The sequence below is a fragment of the Amblyomma americanum genome, chromosome 7 (genome assembly GCF_052857255.1).
Source record: "Amblyomma americanum isolate KBUSLIRL-KWMA chromosome 7, ASM5285725v1, whole genome shotgun sequence".
Classification (NCBI taxonomy): Eukaryota; Metazoa; Arthropoda; class Arachnida; order Ixodida; family Ixodidae; genus Amblyomma; species Amblyomma americanum.
This window is the reverse complement of record NC_135503.1, coordinates 36,960,729-36,979,582: the sequence shown is the minus strand read 5'-3', so window position 1 is coordinate 36,979,582 and position 18,854 is coordinate 36,960,729. Positions and strand designations below refer to the sequence as shown.

Below are 18,854 nucleotides of genomic sequence, written 5' to 3'. Positions count from 1 at the left end.
CACCTCCATCGAAGTTAAACAACTGCCACCTCATTTAAAATATAAGGTGAGAGCCATAACTGGCCACAACTGACAACTTGTAAATTTCTTTAAGGTAACTGAACTGCAAAAATTCTTTGCAACGAAATAACTCGCATTCACAGCCTCATTTACACTCCCTGTTCAGCCCACAAAAGGGGGATAGCACAAGAGATGCACCAGTACCCTCCAAGGTATCCTTTTTCATATCGTTTTTGCCCTCTCCAAAAAAATTCATCATTAACAAAAATTTTATAACTAAAAAATTTGATAGTGAAAATTTTAAATGCTAAAATTAAACATTAATTCAAATTTAAATTTGTGCTTAAATTTAGATTATAAAAATTAAATTCACAACCGAAAATAAAACAAATATATAATTTAAATTACAATTTTCATTACATTTAGAATATAAAATTTGAAATAAGAAATAATTTAATAATTAAACCTGTATATTTCCGTTCTTAAAAATTGGAAATTTCAATTTTATTTAAATTGAAATTTGCAAAAGAAAATAGCCAAAGCACTACTCATCAACGATTCAGGGAGGCTCCCGATTACGGCCCTCGCTATGATACAAAGCAACTCTGTGCGGTAGGTGTTGGGATATGACTGCTAAACTTCTCACAGTGGCCGATGTTATCGTTTTACATGTCCATATTGTACAAGATGGCTTGTGCGACATTTCAGACTGCGCACTATAGGTATAAGTAAGGCAGGAGACCATAATGGCATGGTGAAAGCAAAGCGTACGCCTTATCTGCATTACCTTTTCCAGATTTTGCAGGTAAAAAAGCTGGCCCAACTTTTTCTTCAGGTCATTTTTGTAAAGTTCCTTTTCAAAGCGAAACTTTTCCCACTGCTCTGGCACCTGTGTGAAGTCAAAAATAAAACATTCATCAATACTACAATCAGCATAAGTCTACCTGCTTATCCAATAATGTGCTTAAGCCCTAGACAGTGACAAACAAATGTCATAATAAGAGCTAGCATCAAATGGCACAAAACAGCCTCATGTGGACCAGCATAAAAATTTATTTGACTAGCTGAAATTGCACTGTTTACTCAAATAAACACTTCACCATAAGAATAATACAAATTCAGCTGGAAATGTTTTATAATCTGCTATATTCTGCACCGAATACTATGGATGGCTTGGCAATCCCAAGAAGCTTGCAGAATTCAAAGACTTTATTATTAATGCTTCAAAAGTTCATGATGAGAACAGAAAATCTGGCTCAGTTAGGCTGACATGGCCATTTCTAAGCAACCAGTGCTAACTAGAGTAGCTGGGCCAATGAGCCTAAAGTCACTGTGTACACAGTCGACATGAAACATTTAAACCTCAATATAATGACGTCCGTAAAATCTGCAATATACTTCGTAACGCTGAAATTTTGCTACATCGCAACTCAGCCCCTAGCATGCAAAGAATCCTTCAAAACGTGTTACAGACCACTCACGGGAAAAACCAGGTAAAATGGTTCGTTATTATGCACTTCCTTCGCCATCAGCAATAGCGTTCTGCATCGTTTATATGCCCATAAAGGTCGCATTGGGTCTCACTCACGTTTCAGGCTCGTCAAACGCCTCAGTATGTTTACTGCATCAAGCACCTCTAAGGTGATGACAATGAAGCCGCGAAGTTTAGGTTTCGCTTTCATCATCGCCCTTCTAACCGCAAATCGCCAAGCACATCGCCGACATGACAGTGCGTTCCGCTGCTGCTACCACTGCGGCCTTGTGGTAGCAGCAGCTTTGTTTGCCTCGCACATTAATTATGGTCATTTAGTATGGGGTACAACGACACAATCAAATCTTAATAATATATTAATCATGCAGAAAAGGGCTCTACGTATTATTGCCAGTGTATCCTTTACGGAACACACTGAACCACTCTTCCAGAAGTATAATATAAGAAAGATTCACGACATTTACACATACAGACTTCTGCGGGATTTTTACTATAGCAGCAGGAAACATAATTTTACGTTAGTGAAAATCGCGAACCTGCATCAGAATGTACCTGCCTACACTACACGCCGCACAGAAATATGGAATGTTTCGAGATACAGAACTAATTATAGCAAACAGATGCTTGAGAATAATTTACCAAGGTTGTTGAATTCCCTAATTGAAATGGGTATCGACATTCTAAGCATGAACCCGTCAAACTTTAAAGCCTTCATGCGTTCCTATACTGCATAAAATGTAATATATTTTTGTCTTTATTATTTCTTTAATATCTCTGTCTCTCCTTCATACATATTTGTGAATGTTTCTATGTTTTGTTTTGGGCTTTCTTTATTCACTTCTTGTGTTCTGATGAGCTGACTGCCACCGCTGCTCTGTCAAGTGTACACCAGGATGCAGGACCGGTCAAGCCTCCAGGAGGCTTTTTGCCTGCCATTCTCGACATTATATCTGTATGGTGTAATGTTGGAATAAATATTTGAAATGAAATGAAAATGAAATGAGACAGGAAAACGCAGGAAGGCCGGGAAAAAAGGAGGAATTAGGGACAGTAGCAGCAGGTCACACCGGCTCCCCCTTCCTTTTTCCTCGTCAGCGAGAGCAAGATGAGTGCCTTCTAGTCAGCACGCAATCAAATAAAACTGAGCACAATCCGCACCTCGTCACTTTTCCACCGCAAGCGCAAGGATATGTGTGTCTTGGTGTCCGTGCATAAATCGTCTGTGTGAGAGGCAAGGTTTTCAATTGTGAGGCATAATGCTCACAGCTCATGGGTGTGCTGACGGCACTGACCCTTCCTGTCATTTTACCAAGTTTCGGGAATTGAACACGATAAACGTGGCATGCTAGCTCTGAGCACAGAAGGCGTGCCGCACTCAGTACCAATTCCGAGCAAAACATATATTAGTGTGGACAGAGAAAAAAGAAAGAAAAATAATGTAGTGAGAGCCGAGCGGCTGGTGTGGCTGGCTGCACCTCTTTTTATGCCTTCAAGTGGATTCGCTCAACACCACATTCGCCAGCTTTGCCCATATTACCCTGGACAGTGAGGCAGGTAGTGCGCCCCTCCACTATGGTCATGATCATTACTGTCAGATATTCCGCTCTGGTATTGTGTCTTAGTATGCCCTCTGCTTAAGCATTCGAGTTTGCATTACAGTTTTGGCACCGCTTTGTTCCGAGCCAGCAATAAAATTTTGTTACGCTGGAAGTGTGGCAGAATTTGCTTCGTTATACTGAAGCCAAAAATTTGTGGTGTTCTAAGGACATGAAGTTATAAAAACTATCATGGATTTCGTTTGATTAAAGTTCATTTTAACTGTAAAGACAAGAAAAGGTCATAAAGGGTGGGTGGAGCCACTAAATGTGCTCTGCTGCAAAACGGCTCTCATTCAGTAAGCTTCCAGATTATTTTCCCACAAGACAGCAGAAAACTAACTGGACTGGTTAGGATTCATACTCACAGCACAACAAAATGAAGAAACAATACTAGCTTCCTTTTTGTTTTCCATCTCTATTTTAGCATGCTGTAAATATTGTTACGTGGCAGCCAGCTGACGACCATGGCTGACGCAGGACGCCGAAGCTCCAGGACCAGGATGTCGATGATACCCCGCAAGCTCCACCAAATGTTACGTGGCGGCCAGCCGAAGAAAGAGACGCGATTATTGATGGCAATGAGGTGATTTAATGGCTGCTGGCCTAGCGCGAGCGCTCCTGCCTGCGCCACTGCAGTCGTCTTCTTCGTCACAATATGAACTCTTTCTGCACTTTTAACACCTTGCACAATTCTTAATGCTTTAGTAGATGCACCCTTATAAATCACTAGCCCATTTGTATAGCGTATAATACGATTCCACCCATTCAGATGCCAGCAGTCCATCTTTGTCAAAGCAAGGACTTTGATGCATAATTAACCTATGCAAATCTTCTGAAGTGAGTTTTCATACAAAAGACATGTGATACCTCCCAAGGCCTCAGGACATTGACAGGCAAAGGTGTTGCGTCTTTCTCTTCGCTGGGCTTGGGCGCTTGGACTTCCAAACGCACAGTCGCCATCTCAAGCTCGTCCAAGGCTCCCACAAAGTCCGTGATGTTCATGTGGACTGCTCGCATTGCCTAGGCACAAAAATTGTTTTCAGCAGGGCACAAGAGAAACGGAAGCACAACTTGAGTTATAAAATTCAGCAATTAATTTTTTGTGGATGAGAGTAGACTTAGAAGCTTAACGACCTGACACACAAAGAATCTTGTTCTGTGCGAATAACAAACACCGGGTTATAAAAATTTGGCGGCCTCCTTAGTGACAAAAAGGCCTAATAAAATCCCTTTATCTAATGAACAAATTATAGTTCCAATGAAAACAGTAGCTGCCTAAATGCATTCTTAATTTACCAGAACAGCTCACAACCCATCATTTACATCACAGTTTCAATTAGTGTTGTAATATGCAAGCAATTTAGCTTCAAGTCTTGTCACATAGGAGGACACCATAAGCTAGAAGGTTTGAGTACACAATGTCTCTTATTCAGCTTGTGCAGCTGTTGTTGCTTGGGGGGTCTTACAGCTCCTAAGCCACACTAAAAGGTTATAAGTACTTGAAAGTCGCCTTGACCACAAAATCGAACTGGAAAAACTTTCTTGATTTAATGCACAAATTATAGTACACCACAAAATGTCAAACCTAACACCTCACACTAAACATAGTAGTGCGAGTTTCATTAAAAAAGAGGAAGCAAGTTTTCTGAAATGGTGCTGTTTTTAAAGCACTGCAAGACACCCCTTGCAATGGCCATTTAAACTGTAGTTCAACCAAATGACAGGTCAGCTTTCTCACTGTCACTGAACAGAACAGCACTTGATCAAATGCATGCAGTTACATGGCATTTTTTTTATAAAACTTAGATCAACCACTTAATCATGTGGCCATGCAACACGTGGCAAATTTATGAACAAAAATATCATTGCATTTTGACATTTTACCGCAAACATTCAGTTCATATTTTATTTTACTGAACTGCAATTTCTGCTCTAGGCTTGAGCTTTGTGTGTGCCACAGCCGAACACTGCACACAGCCAAGGCAATCCACTAGCCGCTTGTTTGTCTTAGCACTTTGACAGTCTTCCAGGCCACTTTGAGGCATAAAAAATATATATAAAGGTTCTTAAGCTGGAGTTATATCAGCCTGGATAGCAACCATTCATGTGATTGAAGAACATCCAGCCGTAGAAATTTCGCACATTCGGCCAATATGGCGAAATAGACGGCTGCTGTCTTGACAGTTGACCCCTACAACTAGAACTGCTAATCTCTGTAGCCTTGAACTGCCGCTGAGAGCTCAATGACTGCTGGCACTGCTCAAGTCAACAGCTGTTGAAAACACTTGTCCAACAGGGATACAACGCTGCTTTTGCAGTTGCTAGACAACAGTTGAGTTGTATCCATCACATAAGCAGTGCTGTGCTGTGCGGCAAATCCCGATAACACATTGTGATTCCTGTCAAGGCTTGAGGAAAGAAAAGTAAGGCAAAACAACACATTCGCTGCAAGAGCACTTACCCGAAATTCCTTCTTCAAGGCAGTAAACAGTTGGACATGCACCTGACCATCAGCACATAAGGTTTCATCACCTAAATGTAAAAGAACAGGTGAAATATTTATCCATAGGTCACACAAATTGGCACCTGCAGTTCCTAGTCTGCCACATTATTAAACATAAGCACACAGGCCACACACATCAGAATTGTAACAACTAATGTAAAATGCCGAAGTTTCCACCTTAGAAATGAGCTTCTGCGTTTTTTTTTTTTTTACAGGACTGGCTTGAGGTGGCCTTGTACAGCTTATAGCAAAGGGTTCAGAATGTCAACTCCACCATTTTCCGACACATTACTTCCAAGCAGCAACTTAAACTAATACCAAACAAGTTAGATGAGCAGATGGAAACACAGTGACTGAAAAGATTAATGATGAGGCGAAGAAGTGCACATGTAGTGTGTTCACGTAATCCGACAGACATGCCTCCAATGAAGGAATTCTTGCTGAGGCTCTTGATGATCTTCTCTACTTCACTCTCTCCCCAGTTCCCACGACGGAGTGAGCCGAAAACCGCCTCTTCCCTGTCCTGAGCTTCTTCATGCGAAGCGTCCTCGGTGAAGCAGAACAGGTGGTTTTCATACATGTTGAACATCTCATGTACTATGCAGTACAAGCACCTGCACAGAGCAGCAAAAAAATTTCAACTCTGGTATTGAATTTCGTCTTGAGACTGTCCAAGGCCATTTACTTAGTATTTTTCATTTACATACTGTACTTAGCAATGAGAAGCTTTACTGTGGATTTGAATTTCACACTGAGACAACCTCAGGCCATTTATTGACTTCTTCACTTATTAACTTTATTTCCAAACCTGAATGCATTAAGAACTAAGTGGGAAAAAAATATTAAACACAAAAAAGAATAGGGCTTAAGAACTATTTTGTGGGCGGCATTCTTGAAATGTGCACTGCCCAAGATGGTGCCACGAAGGCAATTCCTGTCACTGGGTGCTTTTTACAAAAAGAAATTGCTGCAAAGATTAGGTTTGGCTTAGTTTGACATCCCAAAGCGACTCAGACTATGAGGGATGCCACAGTGAAGGGCTCCGGAAATTTCTACCACCTGCGATTCTTGCATTGAACTGTGCACTGACATTGCACAGTACACGGGCCTCTAGAATTTCGCCTCCATCGAAATTCGACTGCCGTGGCATGGATCGAACCAGAGTCTTTCAGGTCAGCAGCCAAGTGCCATAACCACTGAGCCATCGCAGCAGTAAAGATCAGGGTGACAGAATTTCTTTATTTATAAGTTGATGATGATTATGGGTTTTTATGGTGCAAGGGTATCTATGGCCAAAGAGCGCCATGGCACAAGGTATTTTCGACTTCTCAAGGTGGGGTCAAAGACCCATTTCCCAAGCATTTACCCTAAATAAGCCGAGCACCAGACCAGGGGAAGCTTGTACCCATTGTATCACCGGTGGGTACCCAACGGCACTGGGGATAGAACCCCGCACCTCCCGCATGCGAGGCGGATGCTCAACCACTCGGCCACCGCTGTGGTCTATATTTATTTATAAGTTATTGGCACTGACAAAATAAATGGCTCCGACACATGACAGCATAGAACTGATACTTCATAATTGCAGTCAAAGCAATGCAAAGACTGAGCCTGAAAAATAAAGCAACAAACTGGTTTTACAAAATGCAAAAAGTAACTGGGCAGTTGCAGCAGCAGTACAGGAGAGAAAACTGAATGTGTCAGGTAAACACTCGCATCCTCCTACTTCATCATCGTCATCACCAGCTTTACTACGCCCACTGCAGGACAAAGGCCTCTCTCATATCTCTCCAATTAAGCCTGTCCTGTGCCAGCTGCGCCACCTTATCCCCGCAAGCTTCTTAATTTCATCCGTCCACCTAACTTTCTGCCGCCCCCTGCTACGCTTTGCCTTCTCTTGGAATCCACTCTGTTACCCTTAAGGACCAGCGGTTATCTTGCCTTTGCATAACATGCCCTGCCCAAGCTCATTTCATCCTCCTGATTTCGACTAGGATGTCATTAAACCGGTTTGATCCGTGACCCACTCTGCCCTCTTCCTGTCTCTTAACGTTACACCTTCCATTTTTCTTTCCATTGCTTGCTGCACCGTCCTTAACTCACGTTGAACCCTTTCCATTAGCCTCCATGTTTCTGCCCCACAGGTAAGTACCGGGGATAGCTGTTATATACTTTTCTCTCGAGTGATAGGGTAAACTGCCATTCATGATCTGAGAGAATCTACCAAATGCATTCCACCCCATTCTTCTAGTTGTTGCACTCTCATGATCCGGATCTGCGGTCCCTACCTGGCCTAAGTAAACACATTCCCTTACCCCTTGCAGCACTTCACTACCAACTGTAAACTGCTGTTCTCTTCATGGACGTACTTACTTCTCCCTTTTCTTCTTGCTAGGCCTGAGATGGCATTCAATGGCTGACATGACTTCCTCAGCAGATGGCTTGGCAGAAAGACCTCTCACAGAACTCTGTAGGTCTTTTCTGGACGCTTCCAACTGTGCGAGCCGTGTGGCAACCACATATTGCAATCCATGAGCATTGCTAAACCTGAAAACATATTGGCACACAAACAGACACCCTCAGTAGCTGTCGGCGAAAAACTGCTGAATTTCAGCACTTGTGACACCTGAAGCATCAAGCACAAAGCAAAGTGGTCATGTTTGACATCAGTTCTTATGTTCAGATATGAAGTAGCATGCAACAAGTTAAATGAATTGCAGCATGCAGACATTTGCTTATTCTGTGCCTGCAATGAATTTTGTATTTTAAATATCACATAAGGATGAACTCTGTATGACATCTGCAATAATCTAAAAAAAAAAAACTACCAGCAAAAAGTATTCACCACAAACTATTCTACATTAGGCAACCCAAGTACAGTTCAGCCATCTTTGCAGAGAAGCTTGCAAAGCGCAATGCTGTTTTCAGCAGCGACAAACCGCTTTAAGAAAAAAGGGCGATTAGGTTTATCAGGTAGAGCTATGTACAAAATAAAAACTGTTAAGAAAAAAAGCAGCTTGAAGTGTCATTTGATTACATGTAAAGGCAGACAGATGGCCGGACAACCTTCAAGAGCACCTACTTGTCACTGAGGCTCGAACCCTTGACACTGGACTTTTTCGCTTCAAGGTCATCCTTCACTCTTGCCACAAGCCACTCATCCCTACTTTTTTGCAAGCTTGCATCCAACAGGGCACTCCACCATGGCCGGACCTTTGAAAGTGAAAATTTTTTCATAATTCCTTCAACACTTTGCGATGCTTGGGAGAACTGCTCTCTGGCAGAGTGGATTGGAGTCAAATAGCCTTCCAGGTAAGACTCTCGCAGCTTGGCAGCTTCTTCTAGCAGCCTGTCATCACTTGGAGCTTGAGGAATGTAACAAACTTTCCGTTTCCCGACAGCTGGCTTCATCACCTCAGCTGGCTTTCTTGCTGCTTCAATTCTAGTTTGCAAAGTGCCGCCCTGAGGGACAGCGTCTGTCATAGAACCACGATTACCAGTATCCATAACACTATTTAATGACACATCTACAAGATCACAAACCGCCTTTGTGCTGCCTGAAGCTGCGCTTTTGTGGTCACAGCGTCCAGAGTTCTTATCACAGTCTAATGTTCTATTTGAAGGGTCACTGCTGCCATCCCCAATGGAAGCACGAGCTACTTCATTTGCAGGACCATAACTCAGTATAGCGTCATAAATGTCTGGTATAACATTGCTGAGGTCACTGTAACCAGCACTCTGGACACTTTCCTCTGCTTCCTCAGCGGGGGTACTGCAACCAGCATTTTGAGCACTTTCATCTGCTTCTACTGCAGGGTTGCTGCTACCAGCACTCTGGGCATTTTGAGCACTTCCAGCACTCTCCCCTGCTTCCATTGTGGTGTTGCTTCTGCCAGTACTTTCAGCACATTCCTCTGCTTCAATTGTGAAGGTGCTGCTATCGGCACTTTGAGCACTTTCCTCTGCTTCTGCTCTGGAGTTTCTGCTACCAGCACCTTGGGCACCCTCTGCTTCCACTGTGGGGTTGCCGTTCTCAGCGCTTTGGGCACTCTCTGACACGGCATCCCGAGCAAAATCAACACCAGGCAAGGCATCACTCTGGCTAAGGTCAGATTGGTCAGTTTGCTCCCCATCAAGTGTTGCACACCCACTGCCAGAGGCGGGACTGTCGGCTGTGGATGATGCCTCAATTGCTTTTCGTGGAGGCTGGCGAACGTCCAGCAGCTGTGCCAAGTTGTGCAGAGCATGCAGCTGCTGCAGCCGATCTGTCTTGATGTCCTTGCTGTGGTCTCTGGCTGACCAAAGCACTTGTCTGTAGGTGTCGGCAGCCTCCTTAAATTCTTCGCGGATAATGAGGATACCCGCCATTCCTGCAAAGAGCAGTGGATGCAGCCTCCTCATATTGCAAAACAATGAATTTATAAAAGCAAATTTCAAATATTAAGACTAAATATCTCCGCAAATGACCACATAAAGAATGTGTGCAGGCTGTTTTTCGTTTCCTTCATGTTTGATTCCTAAGATATGTGTGATGCATGTTCTACCAGGGTGTGCATGTTTTATTGATTTTACTTTTTGTTGACTGTGCTTACATTTTTTTAGTTAATCCTGTAATGAAACCTACTCCTATAATGAAACTTTACTGCAACAATGTCTCCCTGACTGATATGTATACATAATGGCATTAATAAGCAAATAATAGCAACATGACCACTAGCAATGCTGATGTGCTAGTTTAAATACCATTGGAAATACTTTACGGTCTGCAGCTGCAAAAGAGCTGCGCAAAGAATACCACATATTTTAATGAAACTGACCAACATTAATATGTTGAACATACTACAAGCTCACCAAAAAAGAGTACAAGAAAACCCATTTGCCCAGGGTTGCAAGAAATTTTGATTTCAAACGTTTTTTTTTTTCCTCCTCTGCAAATTGGTGTCTGGAAAAAGATTCAATAGTTGTATCTATATTTTAAGAGTAGGCCCAAGACGTAAATCGCTTTGAGCCCGTCAATGCCCCAAAACACCTTTCATGGACGGTGGATAACCTGCATATCCAGGACATAATTGCAAAATTTTCAAGTACAAAAGTGCAAGTACCATACAACTGCAAGGTGCACAGAGGCAGAGTTACGGGCTACACTAGGGAGGGACAGTGGGTGCGGAGCGGTCCTATTTGCACCATGCATTTCTTGAGAGCTTTCTTGTAAAAACAAGAGGGGGCCAATGTTGTTTTCCCACACAAAATTTCTTGCTAGAGGGTGGGGTCGAACTCCCTCTCCTTTTAAATCTAGAGAACGTTAGCCTCATACCTATACCACATGGGACACCATCACACAGTAAAGAAACAGGACTTGCAGCAACAGCTTAACTCGTGTCCTCTCTTTGCAGTGTTGACTGGCAGCACCCTATTCCAAAACAATGTAGTACACATTGCTCACCATATACGTATTGGTTTATTCACTGCAATGTATCCATTAATATATCTATGCGAATACACAGCCCATTGCCCGAGTAGCTAAGTGCCAGCATTTTACACTAGAACCACCTCAACTCAGGATTGCGTCATATGTCGGACCAAGCCTTCCTTTAAGGATAAAAAAAAAAAGACGAGAAGAAAAATATATGTAATCCTTCGTTAACTCGAAGACTTAAAAACAGAGGAAAATTTCATGAATCACATTTAAGATAAGCGATGTGTTGAAATTTTAAGCATGGCACTCATATGTTGCGAAAATTTAAGCCTTCTAACTATCTTTATTTTGCCACACAAATTTAATTATGCAAATTGAACACCTAATTATAATAAAAGGAGTCAGACACGTGCAACCACATGGCGGCGCAAGCAATATCACCAGAAAGGAGGAGCATTCAATCGTGTTGGTAATGCAACCGCCATAATAGTGCCAGTGGCAGCTGCCATTTCCATCCCAGCTCAGATGAAACTGCTACCAGTAGGGGAAGTTAGACCACTAATCCACCATCTTTCAAACCTGGCAGCAACACACATCTGCTGTAGGCTCTGGAATCGTACAAGTTCAGAACAGTGGCAAGAGATGCACATTGTGGTGCTAGGGGCAGAACACTGAATTTTAAACACTCAATTATTTTCGGGCGCAGCAGAAAGCTTGCCATCTAAGGTGCTCGGTTCCAAAACGGCTCTGTTAGAAACGCAATAGACGATTTTTACTGAGAATTTTTCTATCAGTGCGTGCACCCATTTTAATGTTACAACGTTAAGGAGCCCGAGTCGCAGAAAAGCCAGCATCGGTGGCGTTGAATGCTGAAGTCCCTAACTGGTCAACAGGACCATGATAGGGTCAGACACAGGACCTCATGCGGGAATTCTAAACAACTACTCGCATCGCTCACGTCAAACGTGACAACAAGCATGAATTGAAAGCAATTAAAACTTGACATGTAATGTGAATTAAAGGGCACCGCATGTCTCAAATGATTTAACTTTATAAAGTAATTGATTTGGCTTGAAAAAAAATTTAAAGAAGTTTAGGCGAGATTCAAACCCATGACCATTTGGTTGCGAGTGAGACGCTACCGATTAGGCCACTAAGGCACGCTTTCACAGCTTGGGAACAAACGGAAGTTTATAGTATGCACATCATGTTGTGGGAGGTGGTGGTGGTATATCACGACTGTACGTTATTGAGTATGCGTGCAATCACAGAGGACCATAGCCTGCTATAGCCGCTAACACATTATAACCTTAAGGCGGAGCTGAAGTGCCTCCCTAATTTTTATATAGGCTGATGATGGAAACCACGATCAGCAAAAGCGATGGTGATTGCACATTGGCATAAGTGATGTACTAAAGAATAATATAAATCTCACACCCCAGACAGCAATTAGACATTTTAAATATAGAATAGTGTCCATTTCAGTTCCCACACCGAAAGCTATTACGTTACAGTGGCGTACACTTCGTCAACAAAAGTTTTAGTGAACCGTGGTAGCTACCTCAGCCAAGAAATTCAAAACACAGTGGTGCCATCTAGTGACAGAACCTAAAAGCACATCTTCGGCAATGTGAAGGGTATGTTGCTTTTCATCTAAGGGTGCACTGGAGAGAGCATAAACTTTAATGAACATTGAGGAACACTCCTGAAAGAAAAGCACTGTGCATTTAAAACAAATCAGTGATATTTTACTGAGATGTGGTCACATGGTGCACTACACTAATAACGGCAGCGTATAACCACAAGGTGACACTTTATGCAATTTTCAATGCCAGGTTAAAATTAGGAATCTTCGTTTCTTCTTCTTAAACCTTAAACTCATGACACGTTTTGCTTGTTTGTTTGATTGTTTGTCTGTAATGTGGCACACAAGAATGCAAACCACTGCAAACCACAGCCCCTTTTTTATGTTTTCGCAGGCCAGAATTCAAAATATCGGGATTATATATATAGGAAATATACCGAAAAATATCGCCGGGGCGGACGTGACTGCCAAGCGCGCAGCTATGGCGTCGATGAAGATAGTTTAGTTTGTGGGAGTCCCAAAGCGACTCAGGCTATGAGGGGCGCTGTATTGAAGGGCTCCGGAAATTTCGACCAACTGGGGTTCTTTAACGTGCACTGACATCGCACAATAGACGGGTCTCTAGAATTTCACCTCCATCGAAATTCGACCGCCGCGGCCATTATCGAGCCCGCGTCTTTCGGGTCAGCAGCCGAGCACCATAACCACGGAGCCACTGCGGCGGGTAGATCATTGTGAAAACCTTTAAATATAGGCAGTGGCAAATGCATGGTACATTCTAAAAGTTTATTGTGTAACATGAATAAGTTCTAACTTGACTGATATTTCTAAGTATGCGAGTCCAAACTAATGAGGGTTTATTGTAGACTGTGGGGACCTGCCCTGCAGCCCCCTGAGTTTACTTTCCCGCGAGGCACCATGCAGCGGCAGTCTCACCTCGAGGATGAACGCATTCCCTTGTCAGTTACATTAACTGGCAAGAGAGGGCGCCAGCATCGCTGTGCGGGAGACTGCCGAAGCCAAAGCGCGGGAGAGGGGGCTTCGGCGGGGATCGTCGGCGCGAGCGGACGTGTCGCTCGCGGCTCCGCTCTTCGCCGCGGGGCGAGGAAGCGACGGGGAGACAGGCTCCTGTACTCGTCCCGTCCGGCCTTCGGAGTATATATCCCTTGCCCCAGTGCGGGCGACATTCGCTCGGAACCTTGCTGGTGAGTCGGACAACCTTGATTCATTAGCGTACCTTGTTGCTAGCTGGCGTTATTGTTGCTGTAGCAATAAATGCCTGTTTGTGTCAACCAATGTGTCGTTCCTTTGTTCCCTCAGAGCAAGGCCCGCCGTGGTTGGCATGCGCTCTGTAGCGTATGCGATCACGGGGTGGGGTCCGGGCGGCTTTGAACCGTGTTAGCCGCGATTGAGTGGGGAGAACGTATTTACCTCCCCATGTCAACCCCACATCTGGCAGCCCAACGTGGGGCCTGCTCTTGGAACATTGGACAACTGTCGGTTCGGTTCGAGGAACGCTTTTTGTCCGGACTTGACAAGCGCTAGGCCTAGAATGAATTTTGATCGCTAGAACCTGCGGCATGCTTTCTTGAGTGCGAGGTGTATTGCGCTGCAGCATGTTTGAACTTTTTCGACATGCTCAGCAAATTTTTAATTAAGATTTCTCTGGATTTTCTTCGTGAGAATCACTTGGTCCGCATCGAGGGGGCGTGAGGCCTAGCGCCCACGGAGTTGCCGAGCCCGAAGTGAGTGAGTATGGAAGCCGCATGGGTGGTCCGAGTTTCTGTATATATTTTCTCTACTGTCTCTTTTTCAACTCTGGGAGTCGCGGCTCCGGGAGCCGGGTGGCCTGGGGCCACGGGTGCCGCTACGAGCTCGCTGGTATTGCAGCTCCACACCGGGCGCTTCGACACCGGGCGCTTCGACACCGGGCGCTTCGACACCGGGCGCTCCGACACCGTCCAATACGGTGGGTGCCGACCGCTCAGAAGCTGCTTTGTGCAGTGAGCGGGGTAGGACCACCCCACAAAGCTGTCTCCTAGCGGCTGCGCACACATAACCCGTTTCGGGTCTTTGTTGTGTTCACGGTCGTTGTCGGAGTGGAAGTTAGGCCTGAGGCTTTTCGGAGCCGCCTGCACCACGTCAGAAGAGACAAGACCACCGGACCGTGTTGTTGAGAGGCGGGCGCACTTTGCTGCCCGCCCCCTTTTTTTTGTAACCTCGCACGAACTGAGCAGTCTCGTTCTACTTAAGGTCCTTACGTGCTAAAGGTATTTGACCTAAAGACCTTTATAATAAAGGCTTTTGGCCTAAAGGTTTTTACCCTGAAGGCATTTACCATGAAAGCCTTCACACTAAATTCTTTACATTAAAGGCCTTTGATCTGAAGGCATTTGACCTAAAGGCCTTATTTGAAGGCATTTACCTTGAAGGCCTTCACCCAGGTGAAGGCCTGCCAGGTGTACACACTACAAGCCGGTGGGCAGGTGGGCTGTCTGCCACAAAGCAGACTTCACGGACGTACATATGTACACCCGAAATCGGAAAATGTGCCTAGTAGCGCCACTGCACTAAAAACAGCTTGTACTATAGCTATTGCACGGCAAAGCATATAATGAAGAAGGATGGAAAATTGGGCTAGTTGGTAACAGTTCATGGTGGGTGGAACAGCGCGAACAGACGATAGACGATATTCTGTGTCTTCTCTTCTCGTCTATCGTCTGTTCGCGCTGTTCCACCCACCATGAGCATATAAAGAAGTTTGCTGGCATAAACTGCCACATAATCCCCAACAACTTTTAAGTACAGCTAGCATTGCCATCATTTCCTTCTCTTGACTGCATGGAACCAAGAAAAAGGAGAATAAAAAAGTTCATTCTGGCAGATGCCACAACAAAGTTACCATTCATGGCTAACACCATACGTCGGTGCGCTTCTTCACATTCCACTTTTGTCTTCTTGATCAGATGCGTCAGAAGTTGCTCCATGGTCAGTGATCTGTGCAAAATAAAAATTGACGAGGCACATGAAGTGTAAACTAGCACCACTTCGAAATGGGGTTGTCGCAAAGTCCAAGTTGTATCAGCTGTCTACAATTGTTTTCCAAGACCAGCAGTGAAATAATTTCAAAGAGCTGATTGGACAGCAGCACGGAGAGCAGCCATATCAGGCACTATTAAATTTCTCTTGCAGACCGAAAAAAGCACACCGCTCTGCCCAAGACAATACTAGCCCCAATATGAAAAACTTGCTGCGCTTTTGTTCCGCTTCCACTTAGTTTTCATGAAGTGGAACTACATCTCTTCTGATGAGAAAGTTGTTTCCTGTGCTCAGATTTCTGTGCTTCCTAAATGCAGACTCAAGACCCATTTGATTGACCAAAAGCACACTACCACCAAAGTGAAAACCTGCCGCGATTTATTTAATCTTCACAGAGCCTTCATGAAGTCAAGCTCCACGTCTTTCCCAATTTAAAGCAAAGCCATGCAAATAGTAGACCCACGTTTCTCACAAGCATGAAAAAATGAAAACCACCCTAGCGTTTAACACCACTGATCACCAGATGTGAGAGCTGCACATGAGCTGTTGCCATGAGCATGTGCACACCGGCACCAGCATAAGCACGGGAGCGCAGGCACGCGTCGTGGAGCCAGGGCTTTGGTTGCGTGTGCACTGCGGTGCCATTCCAGAGGAAGTACACTGAACCAAAGCCACATGAAGCAGAGTTCCAGAAACATTATTTGCTCGAGACAAATACTTCCAGATTTCGACAACCAAACATTAGGATTGAATCAAATATAGAATAATTTACCATTCAACCGAACATTCGAAACTATCATATATTTGCGCATGCCTAAAATTTACCATAAACTAACCACAAGTCTGTCATAGTAAGAAATAGGGCCAAGTAAATATTAAATGCCCTCAACATAGCCTTACATGCTTGTACAACTTCAACACCTGTTAAAACACGCTATGCGGCTAACCACAAATGAGCACATCCCTCGGCCGGGAGTGAGCCAGCTGGCGCACTATGCACAGCAAAATGGCTCCAAGAGATAATTACCGCATTTACTCGAATGTAACGCGACTGCGAATGTAATGCGAGAGGTGACTTTACATGCTGCCCAGTGGGAAAAAATAAAACCACAAATGTAACGCAAGTAAGGACGCAAAATAAAGTTAGTTTAATAGACATTGTGGCCAACATGTTTATCCCTCTTCCTCCCTTTCGGAGGCCGAGTTCTCGGAAACGGAGTCATCCTTTTCGCTGTTGTTCGCCGCAGAGAGAATCCATTCCTCTTCATGAACGTTTGGGCCCACCCACAAGATGCTCTGAACTTCCGATCTCCCGAGCAACGTCTCTAACTTTCCGACGGATCAGCTCAACACTGAACCCCATAAGACGGTTGCACTACTCGATAATAAAGTCCGCCACTTTTTTCTCTCCAGCTCGATGTGATGGCCGTGGCGAGGCCCACGAAATCCTTTGCGATCGGGGTCACATTTAAAAAGCCCCTCCCGCTGCAGCCACCATCCGCGGATGGTTGACTCGAGGTCAAGTCTTCGACCTACCCCTCAGCTAACACAATCGCTTATCTCTTAAAGCAAGTGTCGTACTGAGCACGACGCGTTGCCATCATGCGCACTGAATCAATACACCGCGAGCGACGCCACAAGAACACGGCGCGACGCCGTGTTGAGCGCGATGTCGCAATGAACACAAGAAAATGACACAGAACAACGCTTTGACTTTGGATGGATGAGGATTTGGCTTCCGTGGTACCCATGTTGCCAGCATAAGATCGCAAAACTGCGGAAACCGAAACCAAGCTGATTGCTTTGAAACGGCTGCACCGCGGCACTGCTTTAGGCCAATTGAAGTGCGGTATTCGATTATAACGCTAGGGTAGACTTTAAGGGGAAAAAGTCTGGGAAAAAAACTAGCGTTACATTTGAGTAAATACCAGCGCCCGATACTTAAACTTCGCACTTTGCTACTGCTGCCAACTGTCTACTGCGGTATTTAAATTATGCAAGCCTGTTCAGTCTTGTTTAACTTTTCCTTTTTGCTACTATGCACACCCCACAGTAACACAGCTGGTCAGTATATGCTGCCTCTATAGTACATGGACACAAGGCAGCTACACAGTCTGGTGGTATGTGCGGCAGCTGCGGTGGGCACGGGTAAGCAGAACTTGTTTTGCCGACTAGATAAAAGTTGCTACTGACATCAGCGCATCTTCATAACATCACAGCATGAAGGGAGTGTGCACTCACTCTGTCTTCATGGCCAGAAAGGCGCCACGAACAGCACGTGGGTGGCAACATGCCTGCCGCAGCTGAACCAGTGGCCTCAAGAGCTGCAAATAATCAGACAAATAGGTTATAAAAGCAGTGAGGAGCACAGAGGTGGGCTTTGGCAAGGTATACAGCATAAAACTCGCAAAAACTGCAACTGAAGCCTTAAGTAACGTACAGACTGCCAACATGAAAACAGCGTCAGTGCAAACAAGTAATGGTATTTAGCAAATACATACAGTAAACTCCCGTCAATTCAATTTGCATATCTCATAATAACTTTAAAGTTACAAGGTGTAAAATTTTCATGTAACACAAAAAATTCCGATATGTACCGTGCGTTTGTACGTAACGTTAGTTTGGCTTAAAGAGACCTCCAGAGCAAATTCAGATAACTGGCTTGCAAAAATTTGGAAGGTGGAAAAAGGGCAATCAGTCTACAGTTCGCATGGCCCACAGGTCGTACTTGCAAATCTAACAGCAAGTCTGCAGTAGTGATTCGCAGTGCACAGCCCTCACCATAACTATGCACCACCTATCTATGCTTCAAGCGCGGTGAAGCCACAGTCCATTTCCCAAGGCAAAGACAGAGGAGGGAACGTGTGAGAAAAAGTGGATGCCTTTAACCTCCTCCCTCGCATGGCTACATACGAAAGTCTTTGAGCCGCCGCAGTGGAGGTGGTAGCCACTGCCACCATCATGCGGTCAACATGACCATGAGCAGGACTTTGCTGGCCGGATTTCCTCCACTGCCCTGGCACTGCATGAGACTTATTTGATTTTATTCAAAGTGCTCAGTTGGCATACTGAAAATGGCATTGCAAAATAAGGATAGAAGGCTTAAATTTTTAAATGCATGATCCAAACTCTGCTTACCTAAGACCTCCTTTCATCTTGTAATTTTTGTCCATCTTTATGACTCTGGGTTAACAAGGGTAACTGTAATAACTTTTCTGATG

The 18,854-nt window shown here is 44.4% G+C and overlaps 1 protein-coding gene across 2 annotated transcripts in view; it reads right to left on the bottom strand.

Moving 5' to 3' along the window:
- Nucleotides 1–18,854, bottom strand: part of LOC144098904 (E3 ubiquitin-protein ligase SHPRH) — a 66,724-nt gene that overhangs the window by 24,424 nt on the left and 23,446 nt on the right. The window contains exons 11-19 of one of the 2 annotated variants that reach the window (XM_077631846.1): nucleotides 17,875–17,957; nucleotides 15,497–15,591; nucleotides 9,643–9,963; nucleotides 8,676–9,600; nucleotides 7,967–8,140; nucleotides 6,014–6,207; nucleotides 5,552–5,622; nucleotides 3,958–4,110; nucleotides 788–889 (exon numbers count right to left, since the gene is read on the bottom strand). In XM_077631846.1, the coding sequence (XP_077487972.1) occupies nucleotides 788–889; nucleotides 3,958–4,110; nucleotides 5,552–5,622; nucleotides 6,014–6,207; nucleotides 7,967–8,140; nucleotides 8,676–9,600; nucleotides 9,643–9,963; nucleotides 15,497–15,591; nucleotides 17,875–17,957 (2,118 nt within the window). Of the gene's footprint in view, nucleotides 1–787; nucleotides 890–3,957; nucleotides 4,111–5,551; nucleotides 5,623–6,013; nucleotides 6,208–7,966; nucleotides 8,141–8,675; nucleotides 9,964–15,496; nucleotides 15,592–17,874; nucleotides 17,958–18,854 lie in introns of both variants that reach the window. The other variant, XM_077631844.1, reaches the window with a different exon arrangement.